At 40.2% G+C, this 14,679-nt stretch overlaps 1 protein-coding gene across 1 annotated transcript in view; it reads right to left on the bottom strand.

The window, feature by feature from the left end:
• The window catches only part of LOC129261354 (coiled-coil domain-containing protein 158-like), a 41,186-nt gene that overhangs the window by 12,569 nt on the left and 13,938 nt on the right, over positions 1-14,679 (bottom strand). The window contains exons 6-15 of the mRNA XM_064099092.1: positions 13,975-14,044; positions 12,814-12,923; positions 9,359-9,449; positions 6,538-6,872; positions 5,613-5,723; positions 5,249-5,363; positions 4,692-4,811; positions 3,647-3,835; positions 1,730-2,425; positions 849-1,017 (exon numbers count right to left, since the gene is read on the bottom strand). Of these exons, the coding sequence (XP_063955162.1) occupies positions 849-1,017; positions 1,730-2,425; positions 3,647-3,835; positions 4,692-4,811; positions 5,249-5,363; positions 5,613-5,723; positions 6,538-6,872; positions 9,359-9,449; positions 12,814-12,923; positions 13,975-14,044 (2,006 nt within the window). The remainder of the gene's footprint in view (positions 1-848; positions 1,018-1,729; positions 2,426-3,646; positions 3,836-4,691; positions 4,812-5,248; positions 5,364-5,612; positions 5,724-6,537; positions 6,873-9,358; positions 9,450-12,813; positions 12,924-13,974; positions 14,045-14,679) is intronic.

Genomic DNA, 14,679 nt, shown 5'->3' with positions numbered 1-14,679 from the left:
GTACTGAATTATTTTCAGGGAGGGAAACAATGCATTGTCTGTTGAGTGTGAAATGCGAAGTTCGCACGGCACCGAGTGTGCATTGGTGCGAAGTACGCGTGGAAAGGGTTAAAGATCTAGCCCTGAGCCCTTTGATTGCCATCTGAGAGGAGTTTCATGAAAGTGGTCAGCACTAACAGGGTTCCCAGCTTTTCAAGAAAACAAATTCCCTGACTTTTCAGGATGAAGTTTGAAAATTCCCTGATAATATTTAAACCCATTCCTAGTTTTGCATGTTTTCTAAGTTGTTGCAGTGAATTGCATGTATTTTCAGTATAAAAGCAATGTAATACTAATTACTGGTAGTACTACACAGGCATGTATACAGAAAGAGGTTGATTCAAGGCAATCCTAGTACATATCATAAATTACAACACACTATGTTAAAGACGCCACTTTGATATGCAACAAAATCTAACAGAGTCTGACTGACTACTGGTTTTCAACTTTTGGGCCGATCAAGATTCCCAAATTTTTCCCTCATTTGAGGCATTTTTCCCGGATTTGAGGTATTTTTTATTAAATTCCCTGATTTTTCCCTGACTGGAAAAAAGTAAAATAATTTTCCCTGCTCTCCCTGATGGGCTGGGAACCCCGAATGACTAATTTTCAGCGCTGTCAATTTCAGTGAAATCCTTCATTTTTATTGGCTTAGGAGCACTGGTTGTAACTCTCAGAGAAAGACAACTTGTCAGTGCTGACAACTGTAATGAAACGGTCCTAGGATGGACATACTCAAGGCATCCAAACATCATTTCTGACAAATATTACAATTCTAGAGACATCTTAAAATCTAAAATGAACATTACCCCTTGCATCAGCTGACTTGGTGGCCCTGAGAGCTTGGAGGGTCATCTGGAGATCATGCTCCAGGCCCTGGATCCGGAGCTGGAGACTGCTCCTGGTCTTCTCCTGGGATGCCTCAAGATCGTGATACCTAGTCTCCAGGATCTCTCTCTCACTCGTCAATCGAGTGACCTGAAAGATCAGTCAAGATGGCATCGGTAAAGAGAGAAGTTGGATAGGAAAGCTTTCGATTATCTTATTTAGACTCTCGAGTTTTGTTTTAAGAATTGAAAACTCAAAAAGGTCATGTTGAGTGATGTCTAACATGACATGGCACTCTTTCACCTGTCAAATGAGTGATCTGGAAGATAATTCAAGATGGCATCAGTAAAGAGAGAAGTTGGATAGGAACATCTTTTTTTAATTATTATTAGAGTCTTAAGGTTTGCATTAAGAAAAACTCTTGAAAAGTCATGATTAGTGATTTATGACATAAAATGGCGCTCTTTCACTTGTCAAACGAGTGATCTAGATTGGCAATCAAGATGGCATTGGTAAAGAGAGAAGACGGATAGGAAGAGCTTATGTCTAGCACTTCTAGATTCCCAAGGTTTAATTTTGGAAGACTGCAAAATTCTCAAAAGGCCATCTTTGATGAGGTTTCTCATAAAATGGCACCATGAACTAAGGCATGAGTATACCTAGAAAAGAAGAATAAAATAAAACTTCTTATGCCAAATTTCAGTACAAATAAACAAATATGTGAGAGATTTAACGTGCATACCCTACATGTTACTGATGTTGTTAAAAAAATGAAGATTTTAAGAAAGTAATGATGAAAAGTTCATACCAAGATAATATGCTTGGAATATCAGACAATAACATAATGCATGATGGGACTCACCTTGTGTTGACATGTCTTCAATTCCTCCAACAATCCTTCCTTTCCTTCTATTACCTTCTCCACCTCACCATGATTTTCCTTGACAGCCTCGGACAATGTCTTCACCTCCAGCTCCAGAGACCCAATCCTCTTCTCCCTGACCTTCAACTTCCTGTTCAGGTCATCCTTCACACCTTTGACCTCTTCATACTGCTTAGTCTTCTCATCCATGAGTTTGATGAGGCTATCCTTTTCCTTCCTTGCATCGGAACTTATCCTCTCGTTGGACTCGATGACCCGAGTCAGGTTGATCTTTTCTTGGTGCATCATCTGGTATTCGTGCTCTCTCTCCGTGACCTGGCTTTGCAACCTATTCTGGAGACTGGTGGCGGAGTCTAGTTCCTTGATTCTCTCCAGAGACATCTGATGATAGTGGTCCCTCTCCTGTGTGAGGATATTGATCATCTTAGTCTTCTCCGCCAGTTGTTTTGCCAGGTCCTCATGGGTGGTCTGCAGCTCTTCCAGCTTGGCAGATGTCTCCTCCAGCACGACGGTGAGTCTATCCCTGCTCTGGTTGGATTGCTCCAAGTCAGCAGTCTTCTTCACCAGCTCCAGGGAGAGTCTGTTGCTCTCCGATCGCTGGGCTTCAAGGTCGGCCAGGAGTTGGCTCGTCTTGTCCACAGCTTTCTTCTGCTCCTCGCATTGCACTTCAACAATCTGGGGAAAACCATGAAACAATTGGTTTTTATTGCAATCTTAAGATAAAAGTAAATTGTACAATCATCAAAAAAAAATTGTCTGTTGGGAATGGTATTCAAACTTCTAACATCAAGAAATTTGTGAGCAAGCTTTCATCCACTCCCGTGGATGGGTTTTCTCAATCCAAGTGATCGGTTCCATGTGTCCCTTATGCTGCCCAGGGATTGTTTCTTGAAACACATAGTCAGTAATTTTCACAGAAAAATTTGCTCTAAGCCAATCAGATGCACGGATTTTGGTAGCTTATAACAATAGTGGGTGAAAATCATTGACTATCTGTTTCATGGAATGCTCCCCTGATGTCTCAAATTCAATGGAACAAATTAAGTAAAGCATGTTTAGGTGATAAGTACACTTTAACACTGTGTACATTGTACCTGCTGCAATATCGACTCCCAAGGCTGTGGAAAGAAACTATCAATAAACCGCGAGTCAATTTTAGGTCCCAAAATCAACTATGAAACTCGTGATAAATAGCAAAATTGCAATTGATTGGTGGTCTGTTTCTTGCAACGGAAAGCATGACGTGATGTGCTAAAGATAAAATTGATCTTTTCAATTGCAAATTTCCAAATAAGTCTTTCATGTTTGACCATTAACTTACTTGCAAGTAAACTTGATGATAATGATAATGTAGAGGTGTTGCGGCTCAGTGGATAAGTCTTCAGACTTTGAAACCACAAGGTCCGGGGTTCAAATCCCACCGCAGCACTAGCATCCTTTGGCAAGGCGTTTATCTACTTTTGCCACTCTCGACCCAGGTGTAGTAAATGGGTACCCAGTAGGAAGGAATTCCTTGAATGCTCGATGCGCCAGATCAGGGCAGCCATGCTAAAGCCGGGGTAATAGTATGCAGCGCTTAGAAACATTTGTATTAAGCGCTATATAATTATAAATGTTTCATATTATTATTATTACAAATATTTATATCGCACTTAGTACAAATATTTTTAATGGCTGCATATCATAATCCCTGCTTTTGCACAATTCCATGTACCCTGATCAGGCAATACAACACTCAGGAATTTCTTCCTACCAGGTACAAAGTCACCAGGGACCCATTACATCAAGGTTTGCGATGAAACGCAGTAGTGGTCTTGATTGGTCATTACCATTTGGCAATTGATAGCAAACCTTCATGTTACAGTTGCCTGGGTGGGGAGCGGCAGAAATACCAACCTTTTGTCTCAGCAATGCCTGAGCCTGTTCTTTATGCGTCTCCAACATCTCTTGCATGTGCCTGACCTCCAGTGACCTTGCCTCCAGCTCTCTCTGGATGTTGGTCAACCTTTGACCTTCATGTGACCTCAACTCTCCAGTCTTCTCCTTCTCGTCTTTCAGCTGGGCGTGGAGGGAAGAGAGTGTTTCCTAGTGCAAGATAGGAGGGAGAGGAAAATTATCAACATTTTGCAAGCTCGGAGAGTAATCCAGCAATTAATTTACCGTAATAATACTATATAAGCTGTTATTTTCTCAGGAGTTTCATTTTCGCGGATTTCGTGAATTGCTGATCGGCCACAAATTGAACAACGCGCGAAAATATTGAAACGTTTAGTAATCAGTGCCAATGTCCCCAACTGCAAAGCTTTGCTATTGCAAACATCCTGCGTGGTGAAAAAATTGAGATATGCACCTATATATGTACAAAAAATAAGGTTGAGGATGTACAGTAAGTAATTCAAAAATTTAGCTTGAATTTCACTATTTTAGTTCTCAAACAAAATCAGAGCCTCAATTATTCCCTAACATACTTTTATCAATATATTTATTCACTCACTGTAATATTTTAATATTGACTAAATAAGTTGCCAGCAACAGAATCATATTGGCCCGAGTCTCTATAGACGAGGGCAATATATTTGATGTTTCCCAAAAGAAAAGCCAGTCAATATTATTATTATAACCTACAGCTGTATAATGTGTAATTCAAGCTGTTATTTAGAATAATTTACAAGCCTGTTTCTTATCTCTACTTCTGATATCTCGTTATTCACAAACTTGGCGAAGTACATGTAATCATTGCTAAGCATTTATGACGTAATTGTTACCGCGCAGTCGCGCATCATGCATGGCGCGAACATCATCATCACCACCATCATCATCATCTGATGATGATGATGATGGTGATGATGATGACATCATCCTCAACATCTGCATCATCATCATCACTAAAATAACCATCATCATCATCATCATCATCATCATGAAGCACATGAACCGTTACCTTGTTTGATTGTAGTGTGAGGTTAGCATCAGCAACTTGGAGTTGGAGTCTTGATATCTCTTCTCGTGCTGCTTCCATGTTGTTTCTGTTTGAATCCAATTCAGCAGTAAGATCATCAATCTGGAAGTATATACATGTTCATTGTACGACATTACAAAATGCAACTGATGAAAATGAAATTAATCTTTTTAATCTTTTGTTTCACAATAAAACGGATATATCGGAGGGAAGCGAACTGCCAAGTTTCTTGAGTATTACACAAAATCTAAAGAAGTAGTTTGTTATGCAAGATTTTTCCCTGATTTATAGTCATAATGTGCCATTCCCGTGGCAACAAAGTTCCAAAATCCAAACACATTTGAAAACTATCTTTTGCACATCTTTTCTCCAGTCTGAGTATCATTGGTCAAAAACTGAGGAAGTTGTTTCATCTGCATGATTTGCAAAGGACCGACCGACCCAACTTGCCATATCTTTTGAAGAGCATTGGTCAAAAACTGAGGAAGTTGTTCAATCTGCATGATTTGCGATGGACCGATCGTCCCAACTCGCTGTACCTTTTGAAGAGATCTATGTTTCTCTGTCTCCGCCTCCTTCTTCAGCGCTTCATATTGACCGGTTAGGGTAGCAAGCTCCATGGTCTTGAGTGATAGTTGCTTGGTTGATTGCTCTCTGAAATATAACAAAGATAATTCATAGAAGATTAAATACATTAAATAAATGTATATACAACCGACCTAATTACTCGTAAGGCAATAATCATGCTATAGCATTAGATACAATGGCCCATTGGTATTATGAAACAACATATCAATACATAAGAGCATTAAGAAGCAAAACAAAAAATCCCAAATCCATACATCCTACATAAATCTCATTAAAATGTGAGGTTAAACTATAATGATTTGAAGAAGCCCTTACTGTAATTCTGCTAGTTGTGTCTGCAAGCCGGCTGCTTGTTGTCTTGCATTAGTTGCTCGTTCGGTCAGGGACTCTAATTGCTTGTTATGGTCCTCGGTCACATGAAGAATCCTTTAACAAAAGAGGGGGAAGACATAAAGAGAATTAGATTGTAGAACGGTTAGCTGCTACTGGCAAACAGCTGAAAAGTTAAGGTCAATAATACTCTGCGGCCTGTACTGCCAACCTTAGATCAAAGCCAAAATATCCCAGGGAAGGAGACAAAAGTAAGGGATGATAAGACTTTCCCTCCTGATGCTGGAAAATTAAAGAAATTAATAATATTCAAGACACATTTATGTGTAAAAGCGTGGTGGTTCTAATTTGTGTTTCTATTTTGTAACTATGCCATGGAATAGTGATAGCTTGTTGGTAGAGTCGCTGCCTGGAAACCAGTAGATGACAGGTCCGAATCCCGCTGGTTCCAAGATTTTCCATGACTTATTTTCAGATCAAATGCAACTTTGTGCAAGCCATAAATTCATTTATATTGTCAAGCTTCCCAATTCCATTCCATTGTCCATGGTGGACTACGAATGCAAGTCTGAGGTATTTGTTCTTATTTCATGACTGTGTCATGGACCAGTGATGTCCTAGTCTGCAGGCACAGACCTCGATTGGGTCTTCACCCAGAGACTAGCACATATAAAACTTGCTGTTCCGACTGGGCCTTCAGAACACAAGGCATTGTAGACTGCACATTCAGACCCTTAACGCAAGTGGAGGGTTTGCACAGCAGACTAGCAATGACCTGGTGGTAAAGTCACTGCCTGGCAAACAGCAAATGTCGGGTTCAAATTTTGCTGGTTCCAAGATTTTTTATGACAAATTTTCAGATCAAACACGTGATCTTATTTACTGGGTGCAAAACAGAAACATTACTCACTTCTCTCTGTTGTCAGCGGACAGTGTTCTAATCTTGTCTTCGGCGTCTTTCCTCGCCGCTGCAAGCTCTCTCCTCGAGCCCTCTGCGGACCTCTCTAGCTCCCTGATAGCCTCCGATCTACCTCTCAAACCCTCCTCCACCAATCTCACCACGTGGGAAGGTGGCAGGGCTCTGGCGACATCCTCCCCTGGTCTGCTGGGGGAGAGGTACGGAAGCGACCCCTTTGGGTACGGTGGCTGGCTGGAGAGCAAGGAGCGAATTTGCTGCAGAGCCGCGGAGCAGGTTGAGGCCGTCTGTTGGGCGGAGTCGGCTCTTTGATTGACCTCTAAAAGATTCTGTGAGGAAGATATAAGCAGTTGCCGTGGCAAGAATTAACTGATGAGCATAAAAGTGAAAGTTATAAAGAACAGAAAAAGGTGTGATTGTTGTGGAACCAGCAATATATATATATTTTTGCACTTAACAGCTAAATGCCTCTGATCTCAAAATATGTCAGTCTTCCACTCTGTTCCATAGATATTTTACAATAATCATATTAAAAATTAAATTCAATCCAAATCCTTCTGTTTTAATGATCAAAAGAAGCAATAGTCCAAAACACATCTTTCTTAAACAACCAGATAACACAAATTTTCATTTAAAGAGAAATGCTAAGAGATTTCAGTAGAAGTTCAAAATCAGTAGCTGGTACCTGAGCAAAGCAAGTCCTTCAAATGGTCACTATCTTCAAGAAGTCACCTAGTGAACAAAGAATATTTCTTTCTTCAACCTAACCAAGTAACACTGCTTAACAACAATTTTCATCACACAGAAGGCAAAAAATGTCAAAAAATTCAGTTGTAGTTCAAAATCAGTAGCTGGTACCTGAGCAAAGCGAGTCCTTCAAATGGTCACTATCTTCAAAAAGTCACCTAGTGAACAAAGAATATTTCTTTCTTCAACCTAACCAAGTTACACTGCTTAACACCAATTTTCATCAAACAGAAATGTCAAAAAATTAAGTTTTAGTCCAAAATCAGTAGCTGCTGGTACCTGAGAATAGAGGGTTCTTCAAATGGAAACAGAGTAACTAACTAGACCACCTTAAAGAAATGAACAAAGATTCTCTGATGCATGAGACCCACTGACACCTTCATGAATGCATCAATCACCCAACAGGGAAAAAAGGAACACCTACGGTGAGTATTATTCTATGATTTTCACCCTTTCAACATGTTTATTGCAAGAACTGTCAACACTTTCTCCCTCATTAACTCGGTTGTCTGTAGAGGTTCCTGCATGACCTCGTTGACTACTGAATTATTGAATTCGCATACACTTTGTACAGCAGGTTCTAGTAGGCAATGGGTTAATCCCACATTTCAAGGGCTAAATGACCATAGAGTACAATGCTAAAGCAGTTACATCCTTGGCACTATAGGATGGGCCAACACAAGTTATGATGGGCAATCATCTGATGAAAGGAACACCTATAATCCTCCAGTCCTGGTCTTAAAGAGAACAAGGACTGTAATTACTATAAAGTGCTTAGTGTTTATGGAAGTACCGCAGAAAGGTATTGTGGTGATGTTCATTGCGTTACACTTGACTGACTGTGGGGTAACTGAAGGATCTGACACATGTCACTTCATGTTGTCAAAAGAATCTGCAGACCTAGGTACATGTAACTCCATAGCTCAAAGCCCTAGGTTTGAATTCCGTTAAAATTAATCTTAAGCTTTTTGTTTAATTACTTAGAAGAAAGCAATTAAACATAAACATCACTTGTGGTAACGATCTGAAAATAAGTTTGTACCGTATACAATGAAATGACCCCCAGAGTGTCTGCATAGGCCCAATAATTTTTTTATGTTCCAAATGTTGCTGGTAGAAAATGTAAAATTGCTGAGATATTGACATTGACATATTCGATGTAAAATTGACAAATATACAGTTGTGTTTTAGATGTAAATCCTCGGCGACACTATTTCAGTCATAAATAACATGAAATAAATTGCTTTACTAAGGTGAAGTAAGAATATATGAATTTTGGCTACATACTGCATTTGCATTGGATTTATGCATACAATCATGTTTTTGAGCAAAATTAGGTCTAATATGCCCTTACAAAATGTTGCATATCTTCAGAACTGCATGTCGTGAATTTGGTCTTAAAAGCTGCACGAGAAGAAAGTCATGAAACGATGTGGAGCGAATTTTTGCATTATAGATTTCATTTTTAAAAATGTTAAGGGGGAGGGGGCTTTTTCCCCCATGTACATGTAGATAGGGTTAATATGGAATGTGAGAGGAAGCTTTCAAAATATGCATGAATTGACAGGGATGCAAACATTATATGATCCTTTCATACGCAGATGCTATGTTCTGGATGCTGAACAAATGACATCAAGTTCATGTGCCGACTACTCCCGTACATATAAGACATGTGATCTGTGATTTACACATCGCCTTATCAGACTTTGTATTGACAATGGAGAGGAGTGTTGCATCAGTTAACTAAATGGCAAGTCTATCCTTTAATACTTAATAATAATATAGGATTTGTATAGCGCACGTACATGTATCCACCTTGCTAGGTGCTCAAGGTGCTCCTATATTACCCGGCTAAGCTAGTCTACCGATTCTGGTGCGCACAGCTTTTTGAGGAATTACTTCCTGCCGGTACCCATTTACCTCACCTGGGTCGAGTGCAGCACAGTGTGGATAAATTTCTTGCTTTGGGAAAACACGCCCTGGCTAGGATTTGAACCCACGACCCTCTGTTTGAAAGGCGAGAGTCAGAACCACACGACCAAGACGAGCCAAAACTTTGAATACTTACCTTCTCTTGTTGCCTATTTACCGCATCCAAATCTTTTACTGATTTCTGAAGTTGTGCAATCATCTTCTCTTGACCTTCCGACTCCTTTTTCCTGAAACCAAAATAAAATATATACAAACACAGTGCAAACAACATTTTAATTAGAAACATGATTTGCAAGATAATACATTCTCTGTTCACAATTATGATATTTTGCTTGTGTGGTTAGCTTTACATTTGCAAGGCTGCAAGGTTCATCACACCTTCGTCAGAGATGGCGTCGTTCTTGATACAGCGGGACGGGGCTTAAGAATGGGATCGTAGGTCAAGGAGAGAGCATATTGTCCATCATTCTCTATTTATCGGGAAGTTCCATTTCAAACGAATGTGGATAGCCTCCCGCATGCATATCTCTAAGACCTACAAGCCCCATTCTTACGACTCAAGCTGTTGCTTCAGCAACTACACCAACAACTGTGATGAAGATGTGAAGAAGTTTGCAGGCTTTCAAGGGAAAGCTTACAAAAAATAAACAAAATTTCACAATTGTGAAAAAAGAATGGAATCTCATGCCATCATGCCAATCAGAAGAACCTTTTCAGTGAAACATGATTTGGAGATTATTGTGTTCATACAACACATTTCATTCTTCATCAAACCATCCTTTCATTCTGTCATTTTACCATGTTATTAATTCATGCCTCATTATCTCAACTACTGTTTCCATCTCCGTTCACAAGCTCACTATCATCATGTTTCCTCCCCAGACCAGTTGTGTAAATATTGACCATGCTGTATTACCCCCACCATGAACAACCCCTTGTTCAACTCCATCTGTTTATACTTTCCTTATCACTTTGCCTTCCTCCAAATATTATGTAACTATGTACAGTGAATTATATATGGTAATTTAGTATAGAGAATAAAGTCAGTTGTGAATGTAACTCCAAGCCAAGCAGGCATGCCTAGTTATTGAGTAGAGATCGAGACAGAGTATGAGTTCAAGTGTGTATTAAAGTTAGGATACACATACACAAAATTGGCGACGAGGATAAAAAAAAACCTGAAAAGGCAGAGAGAATATGGCTCGACGCGTGGACCTTTCACAGCCAGCACCCTTTGATGTTCGTTCGGCTAGGGCAGGGATTGCCTGGCCGAAATGGAGGCGGGTATTTGAGTATTACCTGGCAGCATCAGGAGTCTCAGCAGATGGTCAGAAGCGGGCCCTTCTACTGCACTGTGCAGGACCAGAAGTTCAAGAGTTATATGAGACACTGGTAGATGAGGATGAGCCTAAGTATGAGACAACGCTGAAGGCTCTGACCAAATATTTTGAGCCCCGGAAGAATGTGGTATTCGAGAGACATGCATTTCGACAAGCAGTCCAAAGTGATGATGAGACAGTCGATGAGTATTGCACTCGACTGCGTGTATTGGCAGCATCATGTGCATTTGGTGAACATACCGATGAACATATACGTGACCAAATTGTGGATAAATGTACATCTAGCTCACTTCGAAGGAAGCTACTCAGGACAGATGACCTGAAACTGGATGACTTGCTATCGATAGCAAGAGCAACTGAATCTGCAGACCGGCAGGCTGGAGTGATGGAGGCCTCGGGAAGAACTTCGGAATCTGCGTGTGTGATTAAAGGAGGACCAGTGAGACAGCCTAATCGTAGTGACAGGCAAGTAAGGCAACCGCAATCATCAGAGAGTGTGAACAATCACGACAATATATGCGGAAACTGTGGAATATTGGGACATCGACCGGGAGATCGAGGATGCCCCGCCCAAAATCGTGAGTGTCTTGTTTGCAAACGGGTAGGTCATTTTGCACGAGTTTGCAGTTCGAAACTGAGGTCTGGTGGTTTGAGTTCGAGACAAGCTCCCATCAACCATATCAACAACAACGAATTTGCTGGGATTGGGGATGGCGCAAACTTGGCAGCGAAGACGAGTGACAATATGAATGAGATCTTCAACTCGGATGATGATGTGATGTTCAGCGTGAGAGAGGAGGGGAATGCCCTTCCTAAAAGGTCAATTATGGTGAACAATGCAAAGATTGATGCCCTTGTTGATTCGGGATCGTCAGTCGACATCATCGATGAGCGTACTTTTCGCTGGATGAGAGGCCGGTGCTCACCACTCCGGTTGACCCCCAGTCGCATGAGATTATACGCATATGGAAGTCGCAGCCCACTTCCACTCTTGGGACAATTCTTTGGGAGAGTGTCGACAGAGTCATCATCGACCACGACTCGATTTGTGGTAGTGCGAGGCAACAGCGGATGCACTCTCAGTCGGAAGACATCAACAGAGCTCGGACTGATATGCTTAGCGGGAGGTGCTCAGACACAGGAGCAGCACGTTGATAAGGGGGATGATCACGAGCTATGGACCGTTGTCCAACGAAGAAAGAATAAGAGGAGGAATGTTCAGAGGAGGAATATTCTGCGCTAAAAAGGTTGAGAAATATGGACTGATAACTTGATTATGGAACTGGATTGGATTATGACCTACGGAACAGAACTGTGAAACTTAGTAAATAGAGTAGTAAAGCAGAGAAAAAGAGGAAGAACTGAGAACATTAATTTCTTTTGACTTATTCCATTAATAGCTAAGTTCACATGTGATTTGTTAAAGTAAATTGGAAGTTATGTGCATGTGGAAAATTTTACGATTGTTGTTATTGCCCTCAAATATTACAATGCCTCAAGGACTAGCAGAAATTCATTTATAGATTATACATGTATGTTCCAGAAAGATTAATTTGTGATAATGTTGATTATGAATTTATGACTTTGTTAATGAGATCCAGTGATCGAATTTTGTGAGGATCTTTTGATCGTACAAGTTTTATTCCAAACAAGGGAGGGATATTGTGTTCATACAACACATTTCATTCTTCATCAAACCATCCTTTCATTCTGTCATTTTACCATGTTATTAATTCATGCCTCATTATCTCAACTACTGTTTCCATCTCCGTTCACAAGCTCACTATCATCATGTTTCCTCCCCAGACCAGTTGTGTAAATATTGACCATGCTGTATTACCCCCACCATGAACAACCCCTTGTTCAACTCCATCTGTTTATACTTTCCTTATCACTTTGCCTTCCTCCAAATATTATGTAACTATGTACAGTGAATTATATATGGTAGTTTAGTATAGAGAATAAAGTCAGTTGTGAATGTAACTCCAAGCCAAGCAGGCATGCCTAGTTATTGAGTAGAGATCGAGACCGAGTACGAGTTCAAGTGTGTATTAAAGTTAGGATACACATACACAAAATAGATGATAACAGTACAAATGAATATTCTGTTTTCATGGTAGTTCTTTAATCAACTGCTCCCCCCTTGTGGAAAAGGGGTGGTAAAGTAAATGAAATGATGATGAAAACAATAACACAATTTGTTACATGCTTGCATCCATTCTGCATATTGCTCACTGTAATAACCACTTACCTGAGATCAAGCACAGAATCTCTGCCTACAATGGTTTCATTGAGCCTTGCCTGAAGTTCCTCAATCGCTGACCTGAACTGCGCTTTCTGCTGATCACTACTGTTTTCTGCCTGTATTGGATATGTAACCAGGGGAGTGTTTCACGAAACAAATAGTCAGTTAATTTTCACTGACCATCTAGTTCTGAGCCAATCACGTACATGGATTTCAGTAGCTTACTATAAATTTAGTTAACCATGAAAATCACTGACTATTGTTTCATAAAATGGTGTCAAGCAGGTTTTGATAAAAAGTGGATATGAAATGATGTGTCTGATGACATAATGAATGCGCAAGTAGCATCATTCTCAATTTTCTGAGAAAACGGCATTCTATAGAATTTGTATCACATGATCAAGGGGGTAGCTGTTCGCATACGTGACAAAACCCAAACTTAAGAAATGCATAACTGCCTAATACCTTGGTCACATTTGTTCTACGGCGGCCGTACGGCGAGTCGAAAACAGCAGTTTTAACATTTTTTGTACCAACTACATATCAGTGGTTTGAATTAAAATTAATACAACGGCTGTTTTTTACTCGCCATACAGCCGCCGTAGAGCAAATGTGACCAAGGTATTACTCTTTGATGGATTTTCGCCAAATCTTCACCAATATATGTTGATGGTATCATACACTTTAATTTATATTTCACTTTAATTTTCTTGTCTGTGATGATGTTTCTCATTTCACTGTTTCTTCATAAATGTATCATGTTATGCTGAACAATTTTTGTATCAGTGATTTTTCTTATTTTAATGTATTGAATTCATCATATTTGTTGAACCCAAGTTACTCTATCTTTTATGCACTTATTGTTGTTATTTTGATGTTAATGTTATTTTGATAGCAAGTTCCTGGCCCAGTAACACAAAGTTTTGCTATTGGTAAATGTGCTGATTTTCATCACGTTGAGAACGAGCCACACAAATCAACTGTAATGATCACTATGCTCAGTGGCGGACCGTGACCCGGAGAAGACGAAGCATTGGAGGGGCACAGCATTGTTCACAAACAATACAGTACCCCTCCAATCAATTGTCTCCTCCGGGTCACGGTCCGCCACTGACTATGCTTGTATTTCTACATAATTATGTGTATTTATTATAATGCAAGACTTACATTTTTAAGCTGCTCATTGAGGACTGTTATCTCAGCTTTGGCATCGGAAAGTTGCTTTCTCAGAAGAACCCTATTGAAAAAATAGAACAAATAATGATGACAATAAATTAAATGCATACTAATATATATATATAGCATTTATAAAAGCAACATTTATACTGTCTTCACCCCGGTTTTCAAATTTATCCCTCAACACCACTATAAACTCACTATAAATGCATTCACAGTAGAAAATTTATCCCGGCACAGTACTGGGATAAATTTCATGTATCTATTCACACTGCAGCAGGTGATCTTTATGACCTCCGTATTGAAACATGTGTAGGCTTGTGACCCTGTGAGTGACCCGACTCTGATACACCTAAAATACTTGAGGTTGGGGAATCGAACCCAAGTCCTTCAGATTGAAAGACGAGAGTCATAACCAACCACTAGACCACGACGCCCCCACATTATAGAAAAATATAACAAGTGGTTTATCCCGGTGTTGTAGCGGTGTGCCTTTACACCTAAGGAACACCGCGACAGTGGCAGGGCTGTCCAGCTGCTATTACTATGTCTTGCCTAGCGATAGTTTGTTGCAGAGTTATAGCGAGGCGAGGTTATCCCCGGGTAGTTTATTGCGGGTCTGAGAATGCACACAGAAGGCAACACCGCTACAGTCGAGGGACAGTCCCAAGACCGTAGTGGTGTTTGTGGCCAGTG

This window comes from Lytechinus pictus, chromosome 5 (assembly GCF_037042905.1).
Source record: "Lytechinus pictus isolate F3 Inbred chromosome 5, Lp3.0, whole genome shotgun sequence".
NCBI lineage: Eukaryota > Metazoa > Echinodermata > Echinoidea > Temnopleuroida > Toxopneustidae > Lytechinus > Lytechinus pictus.
The sequence above is the reverse complement of the archived record's forward strand: the minus strand, read 5'-3'. Positions and strand labels throughout refer to the sequence as shown.